Genomic DNA, 17,412 nt, shown 5'->3' on the forward strand with positions numbered 1-17,412 from the left:
AGATGTGATGGAGGGTGTGTGTTTTTTTAAGTGAACCAAGTTATTGAGTGCTGTGGTAGCCCTGAGAATGTTGACACATCCCTTAAACAGTAGAGGGTGCATCGAGTTTTTGAAGCTGCTTCAACCCTTTTGAAAAATGTAATCCAGCAGCATCTCCAAGAGGTGGGCCTAAAAGCGATGGAGTTTTGCCCAGGGCCATACAAGAATAAGCACCAGGACTGGAACCCTGGTCTCCTGCGAGTCTTTGCTGTCAGCCAGCCAGACTACACCCCCGCCTCTCCTTCCACCAGAGCTGATACTCAGAATTGGGAACCAACGGTGTGAAGGGCAGCCACCGTTTATTGAGCGCTTACTATGTGCCTGGCATGTGTTCAGAGCTCTGTGTGTCTTATCTGTCTTCATTTTACCACAGCCCCAGGAGGAGGGTCGGGACAGTGCTGTCTTTACTTTTTGAATGAGGAAACTGAGGCTCAGGAGAGGTGGATTGTTGCCCCAGGTCCCCAGCTTGTAAGTGGTGGAGCCATGATTCCAGCCTAGTCCTTCTGGCCCCACTCTGCCGCCTCCTGCAACGGAGGCTCACCTGAGGCTCACCTGACAACACCAGGAAGCGTGGGGAAGTTCCCATAGGCAGACACCTCAAAGCACAGCCCTTGCTGCGGCTGCTCTGGCGTTTGGTGCCAGGACCTAGAAGCAGCCTCCTGTCCTCCAGCACGCAGCCGCATGTGGACATTTCTCATTTTACTCTGTGGGCTCGCTTTCTGAGAGTTGAGCGTGTGCTAGAGAGATGGCCCTGGCTTATTTTGCTCACTCCAGAGTGTGAGCTTGGCTCAGATGCTCCCCCTCCTCTGAGGGCCCCATCTGGCTCACTACTTATTAAGAATGGAAAGAATGACAGTCATCTCAGAGCTCCAGAACTGGAAGAGACCTAGCTAAACTGTTTCTCTTTTGCAGAAACTGCAAGTCCCCTGATTTCCAATACTTTCCCTCTCCTACAGAGTAAGTGATGGTCCCACTGGGGGGCTGGAGAGGGCGAGGCAGGGCAGGGAATGAACTCTCACGCTCAGGGCCTCCCCAGAGCATCTGACCTTGGGCAACCCTCCCAGGCAGCCAGGGCAGCCAGTGGAGCAGCAGGAGGGCCCAGCCCTAGCCGGGTGGAGGAGTTTGGATGGGGGACAAGGCAGAGCCCTGACGGTGGCAGCCTGCCTCTGCCCCCCAGCCTCAGGAACACAGATATCCCCATTCCTGCTCACAGTGGCAGCCTCAGGACACTTCTTCCGAGCCCGTTGTCAGCCATCCTTCTCAACTTTGCACCCCTCCTTTCTTCCTTCCCCCCTCGTCTCTGCTGGGCACTGACTCGCGTATTGGGCAGAGAGAAGAAAGCTAAGGGCCCCTGGCACACTTGTTCCCGTCCCTATGTCCCCTCGCCCTCCCTTCCCTCCCGCCCTCAGTCTCCCCTCTTCCCTTCCCACATCTCATCCCACTGCTTCTTGCTTTTCTGTGGCTTTCTCCACTTCTTCCTCTGGTCTCTCGTTTCTCCCTCCCCCCCCCTTTCCTCTGTGTCCATTGCCTGGTTTTTGGTTCATTCTTCATAATTCATCCGCTCGTCCAGCACACAGTGACGTCCACGTGCTTCCACAGGCAGACAGATGGGCTCTGGGACCAGTGAGACGCGGTCTCTGCCTGAGAGAGCTCCTGGCCCCTCCTGCAGCCCATCCCCAGTGCCCAGAACAGTGCCTGGCACACAGTAAGCACTCAGTAAACAGCTGCCGACCGCATCAGAGGGTCTCTGTATCTGCAGGTCTTCCTCTCTCCATCAGTCCTTCCTCCCCCTAGCTTCCCCCTCACCAGTTAGTGACAGGGGCAGGCAGATCAGGCTGGCCCAGAGCTCCAGTGTGTGTGGTCTGCCCGCAGCCCAGGAGGAAGGCGCCCAGGGCCTTTCCGCCCCTAAAACGACGACTTCATTTCTCCCCACAGAACCCTACACGTGCGGCGCCTGTGGGATCCAGTTCCAGTTCTACAACAACCTGCTGGAGCACATGCAGTCCCACGCAGGTGAGAGACCCGGCAGCCCCCGGGGCGCTGCAGCCCCCCCCCCCCCCAGACCTGCAAAAGGCAGAGATGGCAGAGCCAGCCTGAGGCCCCCAGGGAAGGCCACTCTTGCCCAGGAAATGGTCACAGGACATGGGACTGGCCCTCAGGGGGCCCAGTCAGCAGTTATAACATGGAGGGGGAGACTGTGCTTTGGGGGGACAGCAGGCTCGGGAGAGCACAGAGAGGGCATGGAGCCGAAGAAGGCTTCTGGGAGGTTGTGGCTCATGTGTTGAGCCTAAAGGTCAAGTAGGAGCTGACCAGGAAAGAGACATGAAAATGGACATCGAGTGTGGCTTGAGGTCAGGGCGAGCAGGGGCAGGAGATGCGAGTGGGGAGCTCCAGCCAGGGCAGCCGGGGCCCACGCCCCATCTCAGAGCAGAGACAGCAGTCACCGGGGGGCTGGTTAAAGCACAGATTTCTATGCCTCACCCTGAATTTTGGATTCCCTGGGTCTGGTCTAGGGTAGTGGACCTAGGGTTTGCATTTCTGAAGGGTTCCCAGGCTGTGCCCTTGCTGCTAGTCCAGGGACCATACTTTGAGAGCCACTGCTGTGGAGCCGCAGGCCTTGCTCTCAGCTGTTTGCCGTCTTTTCAGCTTGCAGTGTCACTCCCTCACTCCAGACCACCCAGCCTTCAAACCAATGCCTCCGATTTAGGATTTTGCCACAGTAGCACCCACTTCTGGTCTATTCCCTTTTAGTCAGGGAGACACCATTTACTGTAACAGATAAATGCCAAGTTCTCAGTGAGTTAACACAAACTTTTACTTCCCAGTCACATCATAGCCTAATGCAAGTGGCCTGGTTGGTGGCCTTCCGCATAGTGATTCAGGACCCAGGACCCTTCCTTTTTGTGGCTCCGCCCTCCCCTGGGTCTTCCTGAGCCCTGTCTCTGTGACTGCTGAGCAGGAAGAGGAGGCGCACTTCCTTCGCTACAACTTTAGGTGACAAGTGACACATGTCACAGATGCTCAAATCCCAGGGGCAGGAAAAATGCCCAGAGCCACACTGCCCAGGGAAGGGAAACAGGAATCTGGGGGAGGCAGCTAGCTGTCCCTGGCACCCCTTCCTCAAATTAATCCTCTGGGGGCACTGGAAGTGATGTGAGACATGGTGATTCAGTGATGGTAGCTGCTGCTATTTCTGCTGTTTGTATTATTATTGCTTGTATCTTTAGGTTTTCAAATCTTTCATATAGTCTTCCAGGTCTGGCCTGACTAGCACAGACTAGACTCTCTTTTAGGCTAGGTACTGTTCCGTTAGTGTAACCTCTTTCATTCATCCATCTGTTCATCCATCCATCCATTCATTCAGCATATATTTATTGGGCATCTGCTGTACACTAGGCACTAATTCACATGATTTTGAGGAGCCTGTTTATTTCTAATGGATTTGTTAAAGTCAGGACAGAGTTGGATTGGCAGCCAGGACACGTGAGTCCCATGCTCTGCTGTGCCTGCATGCCCTGTGCGCTCGGGCAGGAAACTGTCCCCCTGTCTGTCTCCCGCTGCCCTCCTCACACCAAGGGTTCGTCTTCACCAGTCTCACACCTCCCACTCACCTTTGCCATCCACCATCCTGCGCCAGAGGAAGCCTCGAATGCCAGTTCTGGGCATTTAGACTTGACCTCATGAGCAATAGTGACAGCAGTTGGAAGGCTGCTCCGGGACCTCTGAGGCTCCCATAACCTAGCTCCCTCCCGCCTCCTCTGAAACCCCAAACCTCCGCTGGCTCCTCTGCTGGCCTCTGGAAGCTGAGGCTAATTAGGAAAGTCTGGGTGCCTGTACTTGGCCATCCCTCAGGCAGTTGGGCAGAGGCCATTAAAATGCAAATCAAGGCTGCACCTTTGGTGGCCCCACCTCCCTCAAGCATCTCAACTTGTTTTCCAGAAGAGCTTTGGGCTGCTTTGTTCTGGTCCAGTGCTGGCAGAGAATGCGGGAGGCAATCCAGCCCAAAGCCAGGCTGAATCCCAGCCAGGCTGAGTCGGGATTAAAGGATTGACTCCATAGAGAGAAATTAAACGTCATGATCTGTGCAGTTCACAGCGCTGCTGATAAGGGGGATCAGCCTCGAATAACACCAATCTCATTAAGGTGCTGCTGAATGGCACAGGGTAATTCCCACTAATAAACTTCCTTTTTGTGCTGTAGGGAATCCTGTCTTGCTTCGTAACAGGTCAGGAGCCTGTTTGGGCGGTAATAATACTAAAGACAGCTAACATTTAGTGAGCGATTAGTATGTGTCAGGTGGTTATTTCTTCAGATCTTATGACAAGCCCGACATAGCTAGCTGACATTATCCCATTGTACAGATGAGGAAACTGAGGCTCGGAGAACAGAATCGCTGGGCCAAAGGAGCATAGCTACTAACATAATTTGAGCTCTTTCTTGGTGCCAGGACTTAGTCTAAGAGTTTTACACATACTAGCTCACTTAACCCTCTGAACAGCCCTCTGAGTTAAGTGTCCATATTTGCTCCACTTGACAGATAAGGAAATTGAGGCACAAAATGGTTAAGCCACTTGCTTGAGGGTATGCAGTCACAGTGTTGGGCCAGGATCCAGACCCTCTTCCTCCTTCCTGCACCGGTCCCCCCCTGGAAGACAGCCTTTATTCCAGCTTTGCATCTAGCCCTTCACAGACTGTGTGTGTGTGTTTGTGTACGTGTGTACCTGTGGTGCACAGGGATGGCCACACTGGGTAAGCATTATGTCCAGCTCAAGCTATAAATCAAGCCTTTTTGCAGAGTATTTACTGAGTACCTCCCCCACGCAATGGCAATAGCTGAAATATAAAGGAATTTTTTTTTTTTTCCAATCAATACTAGATATTATCTAAAGCTAGGTTGAATAATTTTGATTCCAAGTCCTGTGGACGGTCAGAGAATGAGGGAATCACCCTGGAGCTTGCCCACCCTAGCGTTTTGGAGGGAGGAGAGGAAACTGAGGCCCAGAGAGCAGAAATGACTAACTCATGGTCACACCCACAGCCATGGCAGAGCTGGGTTCAAACCCAGGGTTCAAATCCCTGTCTTCTAGTGGAGAAAGTCAACACGAAAGGCTGCTGGTTTCCATTTGAAAATTTGTGCTTCTCCTTTTTAAATGTAAGATCTATTTATTAAAAGAAATTGGGAAAATGCAGAGAAGTCGGGAAATGAAGAACCAGCTTAATCTCACTACTCAGAGTTAATCACTGTTACTCTTTTAATGGGTTTCTCTTCAGTCATTTTAAAATCGGCTTTATTGAGATATAATTTATGGGAATAAAGTTCAACTCTAAGAGCACAGTTTGCTGGATTTACCATCAACCCCAAACACTCCCTCCTGCCTCTGTGCCACCAGTCCCTTCCTTCACCCCAGCCCTGGTACCACTGTCCACTTTCTTTCACTATAGTTTTTCTTTTACTGGAATTTTATATAAATGGAATTAGATGATATTTAGTCTTTTGTGTCTGACTTCTTTCACTTAGCATACTTTTGAGATTCGTCCATATTCTGTTATCAGCAATTCCCCTTTTTATCATTGTTTGGGATGGATGGACATTTAGGTTGTCTCCAGTTTGGGGCTACTATGAATAAACCTGCTGTGAACATTGAGGTGCAAGTGCCTGTATGGACATATACTTTTAACTCTATGGGTGCATACCTAGGAGTGGAAATGCAGGATCACATGGGAACTCTGTGTTTAAAGTGGCTGTATCATTTTTACATTCCCAGCAACAGTGTGTGGAGGGTCTGATTTCTCTGCATCCTTGATGACTTACTCGATTATGGCCATCTTAGTGTGCACGAAGTAATATTTCATTGTGCTTTTGACTTGTATATTCCTGGGGACTAATGATGTGGAACATATTTTCACATGCTTATCATTCGAATATCTTCCTTGGAGAACTGTCTATTCAGATCCTTTTCACATTTTTTATATTACGTTTGGCTTATTATTGAATTGTGAGTGTACTTTATATATTCTAGATACAAGACCTCTGTAGATATGTGATTTGCAAGCATTTTTCCCATTTTGGGGGTTGCCTTTTTACTCTTGATGCTGTCCTTTGAAGCGCAAACCTTTTTAATTCTGATGAAGTCCATTTTTTTTCTTTCATTATGTGTGCTTTTGGTGTCATATCTAAGAAACCATTGCCTAACCCAAGGTCACAAAGACTTGTGTTTTCTTTTAGATATGTATAGTTTTAGCTCTTAAATTTATGTCTATATTCCATTTTGAGTTAATTTTTATATGTGGTGTGAGGTAGGGGTCCAATTTCATTCTTTTTCATGTGGATATACAGTTGTCCACATTACAACTAGCACCATTTTTTGAAAATACTATTCTTTCCCTCAGTGAATTGCCTTGGCACCCTTGTCGAAAATCAGTTCACCATATAAGTGTGAGGGTTATGTCTGGATTCTGAATTCTATTCCATCCATCCATGTCTGTTCTTGTACCACGAGTACCACACTCTCTTTATTACTGTAGTTTTGTAGTTATTTTGAAATCAGGGAGTGTGAGCCCCCCAACTTTCTTCTTTTTCAAGAGTATTTTGGCTATTCTGTGTCTCTTGCAGTTCCACATGAATTTTCTGATCAGCTTATCAATTTCTATAAAAAAGCAAGTACGGATTTTGATAGGGATTATGTTGAATGTAGATCATTTTGGAAATATTGCCACTTTATTTATGTTTGTCTTTATTGTTGAAAGTATTACAGACGTCCCCTTCTCCCTGCCTTTGATCCCCTCCACCCCACATTCACACACCCCAGGCCTTTACCACACTATTGTCTGTGTCCAGGGTTATGCATATAAGCATATAAGTTCTTGGGTTAATCTTTCCCTACCCACTCCCCCACCCCCACCTTCCCTCTGAGATTCGTCAGTCTGTTCCATGCTTCTGTTGCAGCTTTAATATTAAGTCTTCCAGTTTGTGGACGTGGAATGTCTTTTTATTTAAGTCGTCTTTGAGCTCTTCCAACAACGTTGTTAGTTTTCTTTTACAAACCTTGCACTTCTTTTGTAAATTTATTCCTACATATTTTGTTTTTTGGGACAATATTATAAATGGAATTACTTTGTTAATTTAATTTTTGGAGTGTTCATTTGCTAGTGTAGAGAAATACAGTTGATTTTTTCATATTTTTTTCTTGCAACCTTGCTGAACTCATTTATTATTTCTAATAGTTTTTTTTGGTGTGTGTATGTATTGCATAGGATTTTTTATATACACATTTTATTTTCTGCAAATAGAGATAATTTTACTTGTTCTCTTCCATTGCAATCTAGATTCCTTTTTCTTCTTTTTTTTCTTCGTGCCTAATTGCCGGGCTAGAACCTCTGATACATGTTGAGTAGAGGAGATGAAAGTGGTCATTCTTTCTTGTTCCCACCACGCTCTAGTTAGTCCACAGGCCTGTTAGTCTTGCCTGTTAGTCCACAGGCCTCCTATACTTGAGGGTAACACACTGTCCCTTTTGTGCCCACAGCGGACAACGAGAACAACATCGCCTCCAACCAGTCCCGATCGCCACCTGCCGTTGTGGAAGAGAAATGGAAACCCCAGGCCCAGAGGAACAGTGCCAACAACAGTAGGTCTCTTCCAGGCGGGAGCCTGGGGGACTTGTGGAGGTCTGCCCTGTGCACCTCCAGCCCCCGCTCTGGTTGATCCCTTCTGCCCACATCCCCACCACCTGTGCCTCCCGTGATGCCGGAAGACCATGCATAACAGTTTCCAAAGCACTCTCACACCTAAGACCTCATGGGATCGGCAAATGGAGGCCTGGGGAGAGGAGGTGATCTGTTTGTGATCAGAGGGCACAAATTAGTGACAGAATCAATCAGAACTGGAATCCACTCACAATTTCTATTGATTGCTCTTCCCTGACGTTGTGGCCTCATGTATTTTATTCGCTAGAGATTCCTCTAGAGGTCATTGCTATACTAAGGGAGAGGTTAGCTTAGCCGACTTCAGAAGTCTAGGTGAGTGGCACATGCAGCAAGTATGTTGCACTTATACCACTATGTTCTATTCCCATGCCCATGGCAGGCATTACTAATCAATCATAGAATGTTGTTCTCATGAAACTCTTATAATGTGTGTGCAAGATGAAATCTGCTCATGATTCCTAAGACTAGACGTTGGAATGTTAGGCTGCTGCCAGATCAAGGAGCCTCACATGCCGGGATTAATCACATCTCTCCTTGTGTCCCCTGCCAGCCACGACCAGTGGTTTAACATCCAACAGCATGATCCCCGAGAAGGAGCGGCAGAACATCGCAGAGCGGCTGCTGCGGGTCATGTGCGCTGACCTGGGCGCGCTGAGTGTGGTGAGCGGGAAGGAGTTCCTGAAACTGGCCCAGACGCTGGTGGACAGTGGTGCCCGCTACGGGGCCTTCTCGGTCACCGAGATCCTGGGCAACTTCAACACGCTGGCACTGAAGCACCTGCCACGCATGTATAACCAGGTGAAGGTGAAAGTGACATGTGCCTTGGGCAGCAACGCCTGCCTGGGCATCGGTGTCACCTGTCACTCTCAGAGCGTCGGCCCTGACTCCTGCTACATCCTCACTGCCTACCAGGCCGAGGGCAACCACATCAAGAGCTATGTGCTGGGCGTGAAGGGAGCAGATATTCGTGACAGTGGTGACCTGGTGCACCACTGGGTGCAGAACGTGTTGTCAGAGTTCGTGATGTCGGAGATCAGGACAGTATATGTGACGGACTGCCGGGTGAGCGCGTCCGCCTTCTCCAAGGCTGGCATGTGCCTCCGCTGCTCAGCCTGTGCCTTGAACTCGGTGGTGCAGAGCGTGCTGAGCAAGCGGACACTGCAGGCCCGCAGCATGCACGAGGTCATCGAGCTGCTCAACGTGTGCGAGGACCTGGCAGGCTCCACCGGCCTCGCAAAGGAGACCTTTGGGTCGCTCGAGGAGACCTCACCCCCGCCCTGCTGGAACTCTGTCACAGACTCGCTGCTGCTGGTGCATGAGCGCTACGAGCAGATCTGCGAGTTCTATAGCCGAGCCAAGAAGATGAACCTCATCCAGAGCCTCAACAAGCACCTGCTCAGCAACCTGGCGGCCATCCTGACGCCGGTGAAGCAGGCCGTCATCGAGCTGAGCAACGAGAGCCAGCCCACCCTGCAGCTGGTGCTGCCCACCTACGTCAGGCTGGAGAAGCTGTTCACGGCCAAGGCCAACGACGCAGGCACCGTCAGCAAGCTGTGCCACCTCTTCCTGGAAGCCCTCAAGGAGAACTTCAAGGTGCACCCGGCCCACAAGGTGGCCATGATCCTGGACCCACAGCAGAAGCTGCGGCCTGTCCCTCCCTATCAGCATGAGGAAATCATTGGCAAGGTGTGTGAGCTCATCAATGAGGTTAAGGAGTCCTGGACCGAGGAGGCTGACTTTGAGCCCGCCGCCAAGAAGCCCCGCTCTGCCACCGGCGAGAACCCCACAGCCCAGGAAGACGATCGGCTAGGGAAGAGCGAAGTGTATGATTATCTGCAGGAGCCCCTCTTCCAGGCCACCCCTGATCTCTTCCAGTACTGGTCGTGCGTTACCCAAAAGCACACGAAACTCGCCAAGCTCGCCTTCTGGCTCCTTGCGGTTCCAGCCGTGGGCGCCAGGAGTGGGTGTGTAAATATGTGTGAACAGGCCCTTCTAATCAAGAGGAGGCGACTGCTCAGCCCAGAAGATATGAACAAACTCATGTTTCTGAAATCCAACATGCTTTAAGACTCTACTTCCGAACAAAAGAGAAGCAAAAGAGGAGAGAACGGTAGAAAAAAATACACAACACTGTCGCAAACAAAGAAAAGGAATTTAAGTTCTAAACACTGTGGACCTCATTATAAATGCCCCCTGGAAACTTAAGTGCTTTTTTCAGTGTGTGTGTGCACGTGTGTACACACCCACGCCTGTGCGGACGTGTCCAAGCACGCGTACCGTGGATGCGGGTGTGGGGCTCTTTGCTCATCTGCGTGGCCACAGAAGCTTCGCACACGCGTGCACACACGTGCACACACATACTACCCTGGTGCATGCACACGCCTGCTCGTGGGCGAGTGTGCATTAGACTGGGTATGTCAGGAAAGCTGAGTGCTTGGGAAAGGGGCCGCTTCACCTCCTTTCCTCAGTAAGGGGCTCTTACGACGTCGTTTTCAGGTGTGCAGGTTGGTAGACCGCTGATGTTGCAAAGTGTTCAGGCAGCTGAGATCTGAAGTGACTTGACGCTCTGTCCTTCACCCCGTGGTCCCCCCTTTCCCGTCACGCCCCTCCCCGAGCCCTCCTGACCCTGGTGCGCCCCGCCCTGCCCCGCCCGGCTGCCCTGCTATGGATTCTCCAAACCGCATCAGATGGACGGTTTCTGCACTGGACTTTGTTCTTCTACACCTTCAGGGCATTGAGCTGCTGCCCTCAGACACTCGGTGTCCCGGGCAGCCGCCTTAGAAACACACCTATCTATCTCCCCCAATCAGGAAAGGAGACTTTAAGAGTATAAAGCTGACTTTTGGCTTTTTAATATAAGAGAAAAAAAAGACATATTTCAGAGAAGTATAGATACTGTCTCCACTCCTTAATTTTTTCCCCCTAACATTATAGCAGTTTTTACCTTTTTTTTTTTTTTTTTTTTTCAAATTTGATTTAGACTCTGCTAGGAGGCACTGAATGTCTGTAACTTATGTTTCGAAGGTTGTTTTTTTAATTGCCCTTTTTGTTCCTCAAGTCACACTGTAAACTAGCTCATCTCAGTGGTATGTTCACTCTCCTAAGGTTTTTAATAGCCTTCCCCGTACAGTCCAGTGTTCGTGTATCCGAACAGCCAGGACCGTGAACTTGTCTGTGCTGTTTGGAGAGCAGGAGTGGGGTTGGAGTCACAGGTTTCACAGACGTGGGTTTGGTGGAAGCCATAGGAAGCATGTGGCTTAGGAGTTCTCCTGAATGTACGTGAAAGACCCACCTTCCTGCTCCTGTGTCTGGTACTGCGAATGTCTGACCGATCTACCCAGAGTGCATTACACTACTCGCCCATCACTGACACTCCCGGCTCAGCAGGGACTCCTCGGTTGATCCATGGTCACATCCGTCACACCTCAAACCCTCCCCCTCCCGGGACCCCAGGGGTTCTGATGGTTCCATTGGCCGCAGCCCTGGGGTCCCCACACGAGCCTCAGCCCTCCTTCCAGGACAATAGTTGAGCACGGTGCCTTGTGGGCCAAACGATCGATGTCTTGAGGGTGGACTGGCACTAGGCCACGTGTAACTTGATGCTGTGAAAGATGTCTTTAGGCTTTTCTCTCCACGAGCAGTTTAGTTTCTACACACTCAGTCCAGACGCTGAGGGTGGCCCCTTTCCCCTCGCAGGAGGTGGTTCCATCAGGATCAGCCCTCTACCCCCGGTCCTACCTGTCCGTGAATAAAGTGCTGGTGGCCTCATGACCTCCGATGCCTGTGGCTGTGGCGCACAGATGGCTACACCAAGGGCTGGTGGGGGGCAGTTCACAAAGGCACATTCTGCCGTCTGGGGGTTGACTAAGTCCACTGCACCCCCGCCTAGTAATAAAGCATTACTCAACTGCGAGATACCTCGACTACAGAAAGCACTGTAAACAGGCCTCTCCCCGGGTCCCAGGCAGGCAGGGAAGTGAAGTTGGTATAAAACACTGTTCCTGGGGGCCCAGCCTGCTCACTTTGCCTCACAAAAACGAACCCTCCGAGTCTTGGATGTACTGAATGCATTCAAGTGGGCCATTGCCACCTTCTCTCCTAGAAGCCAAGGTCTCAGCAACCACCCTGCCATTTCCTCTCCCAAATAAGTTCCGGGTGTTTCCTCCACAATGTTCCCGCTGGGGGTCACACCATCAGAAGATCCTCTGTTCACACTGGACGGTCACCTAATGCCACTTGCTGGAGTGTCTGAGCAGACTTCATTTGATTGGACCTCTGGGGGTGCTCCAGAAGGTGGCTGCAGGGTTGCTGAGGCGTGACAGGTGCCTGCAGGTGAAGCTTCTTCCAGCTTTGCTTTGCTGCTGGGGAAGGGTCCACACTGGCCCTCTAACCACGCTGGGAGGGTCAGAGGTGCGCACTTTGTGTGGTCGGTGGAAACAGCCTGGGAGCCCATCCTCCCTCTACTCGAAGCAGAGCTGTGCTGGTGTTGCCCCATTTTGGGGGCCAGTTAGTTAGAAAATAGGCATTTCATTTTCTTGTAAAGCCATCAGAGACCAAGTCCAGATGTGCATTTAGAGCCTCTCTGGAACACGGATGTCTGCCCTCCGTAATGAAACTCGAGTAAGTCTCCTGTTCCGTTCTTCAGTCCCACCTTGGTTCCTTAGTTTAGTCCTTAGGACAGGCTTGATGTGAATGCCGCTGGGCACCCTGAAAACTATCTCCCGGGGCTGCCTAGCCACGTGTGGTGACAAGGTGGCAGGTAGCCATTTCTCTCTTGCAACCTCTGGTTCCCCAGAAAGTGGTGTTGCCAACAGGAAAGACTGTACCAGGTGCCCCCTCAGTCTGCTTTCTCACGCAGACAATTCCCATAGTGCAGGTCCTACTGCAACCAACCTCTTAACAACCCAAAGATCCCACAATTCCAGCCGCAGGCCCCGTGATTCACAGCAATATCCACCTTGTTCAAATTACAGTTCAGCCAAAGGACTGAGGTAGGCTCTTCCACTTCATCTCCAGGCACTTGACCTATGGAAGGGCTTTGTCTCCTGCTTCCTACTCCTGTGACAGCTATAGGACTTCCCCGCACAGGCCCTCGGCAGCTGGCAGACCAGGAGCCATTTCTGTCGTGTTCTCGGCAGCTCAAGGTGTTGGCCTGCTGACCCGGACACAACTTGTCTCAAGCCATGTGATTCCCAGGACAGAACTGGTCTTTGTTTTGGCATATATGGACCCAAGAGGAGATCTGCAGGGGGTTGGCCTCTCATCTGAGGTCAGTTGGCTTCACCACCAAAGCCCAAGCCAAGGACCTTGCCTCGTGGGTGGTCCCACAGATTTGGAGTAGCTGGGGCGGGGGGGCTTGGCTCCACCAAGAGCAGGGGTACCATCCCAGTCCTCACAAGTGGATGCTCCTGTCCCACCACTATTCTCTCTTCCCTGTGCCTTGGTCAACCAGCCAGGCCCCCCTCCGGATGGTAGTTAGAAACCAGGAAACAAAAAAGGGAGGGGCCGCCCACTGCATCTGCATCCAGCCCACCTGATGGCCTCATGCTTGGGATTCACAGTGGCTCTTGGCTGGGGAAAGGATATGATGACCTACTGAGCAGCTACGGGTCTCCAGGATTCTGGAAAGGACAATTCTTCACACCAGGTCCGTAGGCTGCCAGGAGCTCTCTCCTTCGGTTGGCTGCTTTTCCTGCACTTTGAAGAAACACCCGAGAAGAACTCCGCAAGGCATGTCTTCCACCGTGATGCCGAGCTTCTGTCCTTAGGAGTCCCCTGTGCTTGTGAGAGGCCACCTTGCCTCCTCCTGGACCTGGACTTGGACTGGGCTCCAAGGTTCACAAGAAAGGTTTGAAATGAAGCTGGGATGCGGCTGGAGAAGGGAGGTCCCGTGAGAAATGGCCCGGAGGGGACAGTACCTGGATATTTTCATCTTGCAGAGACGGGAAGAGGAAGGGCACAGGACACGATGGGCAGCCCCCTGCCCCCTTGAGCTGGAGTGAGTTCATAGCTATGCCCTTACCTCGGGAACAGGCCAACACCTGTGTCCCTGGGATGTACCTGAAGGAGGGCTCCTAGACAGGCTGCTGCTTTAGACAGAACCAAGAGGCTAAGTAAGGCTCAGGCTGTTCCCCTGGAGACAGGTGGGGGGCTCCTGTCTCGGCCCTGCCTGCCTGACCCAGCCCCCTGTATCCACCTGGGCCAGCGGGAGAATTGGGGTGGGGCCGGCCCCCCTCTTCACTGTGGCTAATGTTTGCTAGGCCAGTTATGGTGAACCAATGATACAGTGTTTTCCCTCTTATGTTTCCCTCCTGGGTTTCCCCTTTTCAGGGTTTTCTGGAGGATTTTGTTGTTTCTCTGTGGCTCTCGTCTGGGTTTGAGGATCATAGTCTGTAGAGGCCTGCCTTCCCCTGAAGGGACCCTGTGCTTTCCGTGCAAAAAGGCACGTGCTCCTGCTTGGATGAGAGTGGAGATCCTGATTGTATATTCATGCCCGCACCACCACCACAGTATCGCTTTAAAGATTCAGCTCCTGTACCGAGTAGCATCTGCTGGGTTTGCAGTTGGGCGGCAGCATCGGGGGCCGCGAGGGTCCTACCCACCCACCCGCGCTTCCCGCCGGGCACCTAGACTCTTCAAACCAAAGTTCCTTATAGGGGCACAGCCCAGCCTCGACTGCAACCTCAGGGGCCTGGGATCCCTGTGGCGCCTCCTGAAATCCAGGTTGGCAGAGACCTTGGGGTCTGAGACCAGCCGGAAGAAGGGGCTCCTCCCACAACCCAGGCGCCAGGCAGTCCCTGCCAGGGACCCTCCCTCCCGCCCAGCCAGGGCGGCTGGGTTCCCAAGCGGTGAGCAAGCTCGGGACCGGCATGGGGCTGGGACTCGCCAGCCATCGGACAGAGGGACCTGCGGGGCTGAAGGCTCAGACCCACCGCCTGACAAGTCCAGGGCCATTCAGATCCCAAGCATCAGGAAATCATTTTGTACAACCACCTGAAGCAGAGATATTTTTTAAAAAGTATAAATTATTTTCAGTTCTCTTCTGATCCTACCTTTTTCTTTCCCCCCATAACTTCACATCGGTGATTCTTTCACATCAGGTAAATCTTGAGAAAGCCTTGGTGCCCCTCCCTCACGCCCCACTCAGTAACCACGTGCGTGCGCCCCACCCTTTCTCAGTAGTTAAGATGTTCTAGGCAATACCATGGGCACATCTGACTGTGTCTCTCTTCGAGTGCAAGAAACTCAAGTCATCTTAAAAAAATACAAAAAAAAATTTACAAAAAAACAAACACAAAAAAATATCTTTTTTAGGCCAGAGTTTTCTACAGGTATTAATGAATATTTTTCTTAATCCTTATAAGTTTTATGTGTTTAATATTTCTTAATACCGGTAGCATTAATTTATACTTTTGTAGCAACACAATATTTTTATAAACAGCCAGTGCTTGGCTCAAGTCTCCACAAGGGGTTTATGCAGGGCCGTCTTGGGACTCTGCGTACCATGTACTGTATTTAAAAAAAAAAAAAAAAGTTACCTAGTGTCACCCTTGCTGTGTTAATTAACAAAAGACGTGGTTTGTGGTCTCCTGTGTTGGTGTGGATCCAGCAACTGGTGGGTCTGACAACTGCAAGGAGTCACATTGCATGGGGGTTGATTTGACGGTTCTTGTGTGATGTGTGAGCCCCCGAGACCAAACTTGAGGGTCTATTTAAGGGTTTTCTGTTTGTCCTTTGGGTTTTTTGTTTCGCTTTGTTTTGGTACCGTTTTCTCCATTTACAGCCAAATCAATTTCGTGATGTTTCGAACTTTTACTGGTGTCAAATGGAGGAAAGGAACAGAAAAAGGAAAGATTTTTACAAAGTAATAAAATTTAAAACTGAGCTGTTTAAATGTTGCTGTTTTTAACTGTCTGTTCTTGTCCAAAAGCGGGACATTCCCAGGGAGAAGAGGGAAGGTTCCACTTGGTTCCTTAAATCGCCAAAAACCCCAGCCCAGAATTCAGAACCCCTCTGCCCTATGAATTCTTCAACATTATTTCCCAGTTGGTTGATGCCAAGGCAAAAAGACATCCTTTTAATGGTTAGAGAGGATCAGTTGCTTAAATGATTTCATGTCGGTGTTGTATTTATGGTTTTACAATAAAATGACCTTTAGGAGGATGGCAGTGTGTGGTGGTCTTTCTTGGGTTTGGGGCTGGGCATGTGATTCATTTAGGAGCATCTACTGGTGAGTAGAGGTGGACCAGAGGCAGGGCACCCGGCGGTAAGAGCTGGAGTCCATCCCAAGGGGGACCTGAGGTCGGAGTTGCTAACTCATTCTGAGCTCCTTTCTTACCTCCACACCAGACCAGCTCAGCCGATGTTTGATAACTGTTGGAGGGACATGGCCAAGGGCAGCCGTGGTCCCTACAGGCCCGGCTTAGGAAGCATTGTCCTGTGGAAGAAAGAATGGATCTCATCTGAGTCCTTACAGACCCAGTGCCTAAGGACACATCCAAGTTTGCCTTGCCCGGCGGTCATTCATGTGCCTCTTGTGACCCTGTGGCCTTGGCCTCCCAGGTGATGTGTGTGGTGTTACATGCTGTGTATGATGTCTATGTTCTGGGGAAGAGTGTCCGTGGCTTTGCCAAATGACTGATGGCATCTGCCAGCACCTTCTGCAGTGAACTGCGGGGACCAGCCCAGTGGACTTGCCCCACTGCAAGCCTCGCCCAGAGCCTCACATGACAGACACGGGTACAGCAATGCTTGGCTTGAATAGAGTCCAACCGAAGGCAAGTGGGACAGAAGACGCCACTGGGAGACGAGCTGTGGCCTGAGTGGGCAGAAGGGGTGACAGCTCCTCCTCTAGCAGGAACACCTGTGCCAAGGTGAAACTGCCGACTTGCTGTTAGGGTCAGCAGATGCCAGACACCCCAGTGCCTCGGTGTATCCCTGTCTCCAGCCAGATGCAGGCTGCCCTTAAGGAGGGAGTGTTACCTGGGTCAGCTGAACAAATTCCAGCAAAGCGCACGTGGACCAGCACCTGTGGGCTCCAGCGGGGCCAGCCCCCCAGGGGCATCGGCCCTGCCCTCTGAAGCGTCCTGTGGGAGTTTCCTGCTGTTAAGTGCACCCTGTGGGCAGTCCTGGGCAAGCTGGTGGAAGGTATAGAGGAGTTTCTGTGTCTAAAACAAGTCAGGAGTCCTGTCACCGACGGAGTCCTCCCCACACCGCCGAACATCAAGGCCAGTGCCGTCCTACAGCCGAAGGGCCAGCCTCTGGATTTTCAAGCTTATAAAAGGATATGTTTACTCAGCAGCCACATCTATTTTGTATCAGAAATGAATGTGACTCTGGGCAGCCACTTTGCCGAGAATGACATGGGCCTCCTGAGGTGAGCCTCATGGACTCTGAACGCTTGGGCCACCGATGTGCTTCAGCCCCACCGTACCCGAGGGATGGAGTTGGGGTCCAAGGGAAGTTTTTGCTGGGAGGGCTTCGGCAAGTGTCATGGAGACGGATGCCTCCGGGACTGGGCAGGGCCGGGGAACCCAGGGGAGGCCCTGTCTCCAGGGGCCTCTCTGCGAGCAGGGTGCAGGCCCAGGGCTGCCGGGACTTCCTTTTCTAGCAGATTGGGAAACGCAGGTGTGTATATGGAAGCTCAGTTTCTAAGTGGTGAGTTCA

At 51.2% G+C, this 17,412-nt stretch overlaps 1 protein-coding gene across 13 annotated transcripts in view; it reads left to right on the forward strand.

Annotated features, from left to right (window-relative positions):
- ZNF618 (zinc finger protein 618) overlaps window positions 1-10,812 on the forward strand; it is a 145,361-nt gene extending 134,549 nt beyond the window's left edge. For 7 of the 13 annotated variants that reach the window (XM_081151924.1, XM_081151920.1, XM_081151931.1 and 4 more), the window contains 4 exons: window positions 952-996; window positions 1,975-2,052; window positions 7,566-7,667; window positions 8,297-10,812. In XM_081151924.1, coding sequence (XP_081008050.1) covers window positions 952-996; window positions 1,975-2,052; window positions 7,566-7,667; window positions 8,297-9,813 — 1,742 coding nt within the window. In that variant the 3' untranslated portion in view covers window positions 9,814-10,812. The remainder of the gene's footprint in view (window positions 1-951; window positions 997-1,974; window positions 2,053-7,565; window positions 7,668-8,296) is intronic. The other 6 variants (XM_081151926.1, XM_081151921.1, XM_081151923.1 and 3 more) reach the window with 1 other exon arrangement.
- Window positions 10,813-17,412: the final 6,600 nt, after the last annotated feature.

This window comes from Miniopterus schreibersii (genome assembly GCF_964146895.1).
Source record: "Miniopterus schreibersii genome assembly, chromosome: 11".
Classification (NCBI taxonomy): Eukaryota; Metazoa; Chordata; class Mammalia; order Chiroptera; family Miniopteridae; genus Miniopterus; species Miniopterus schreibersii.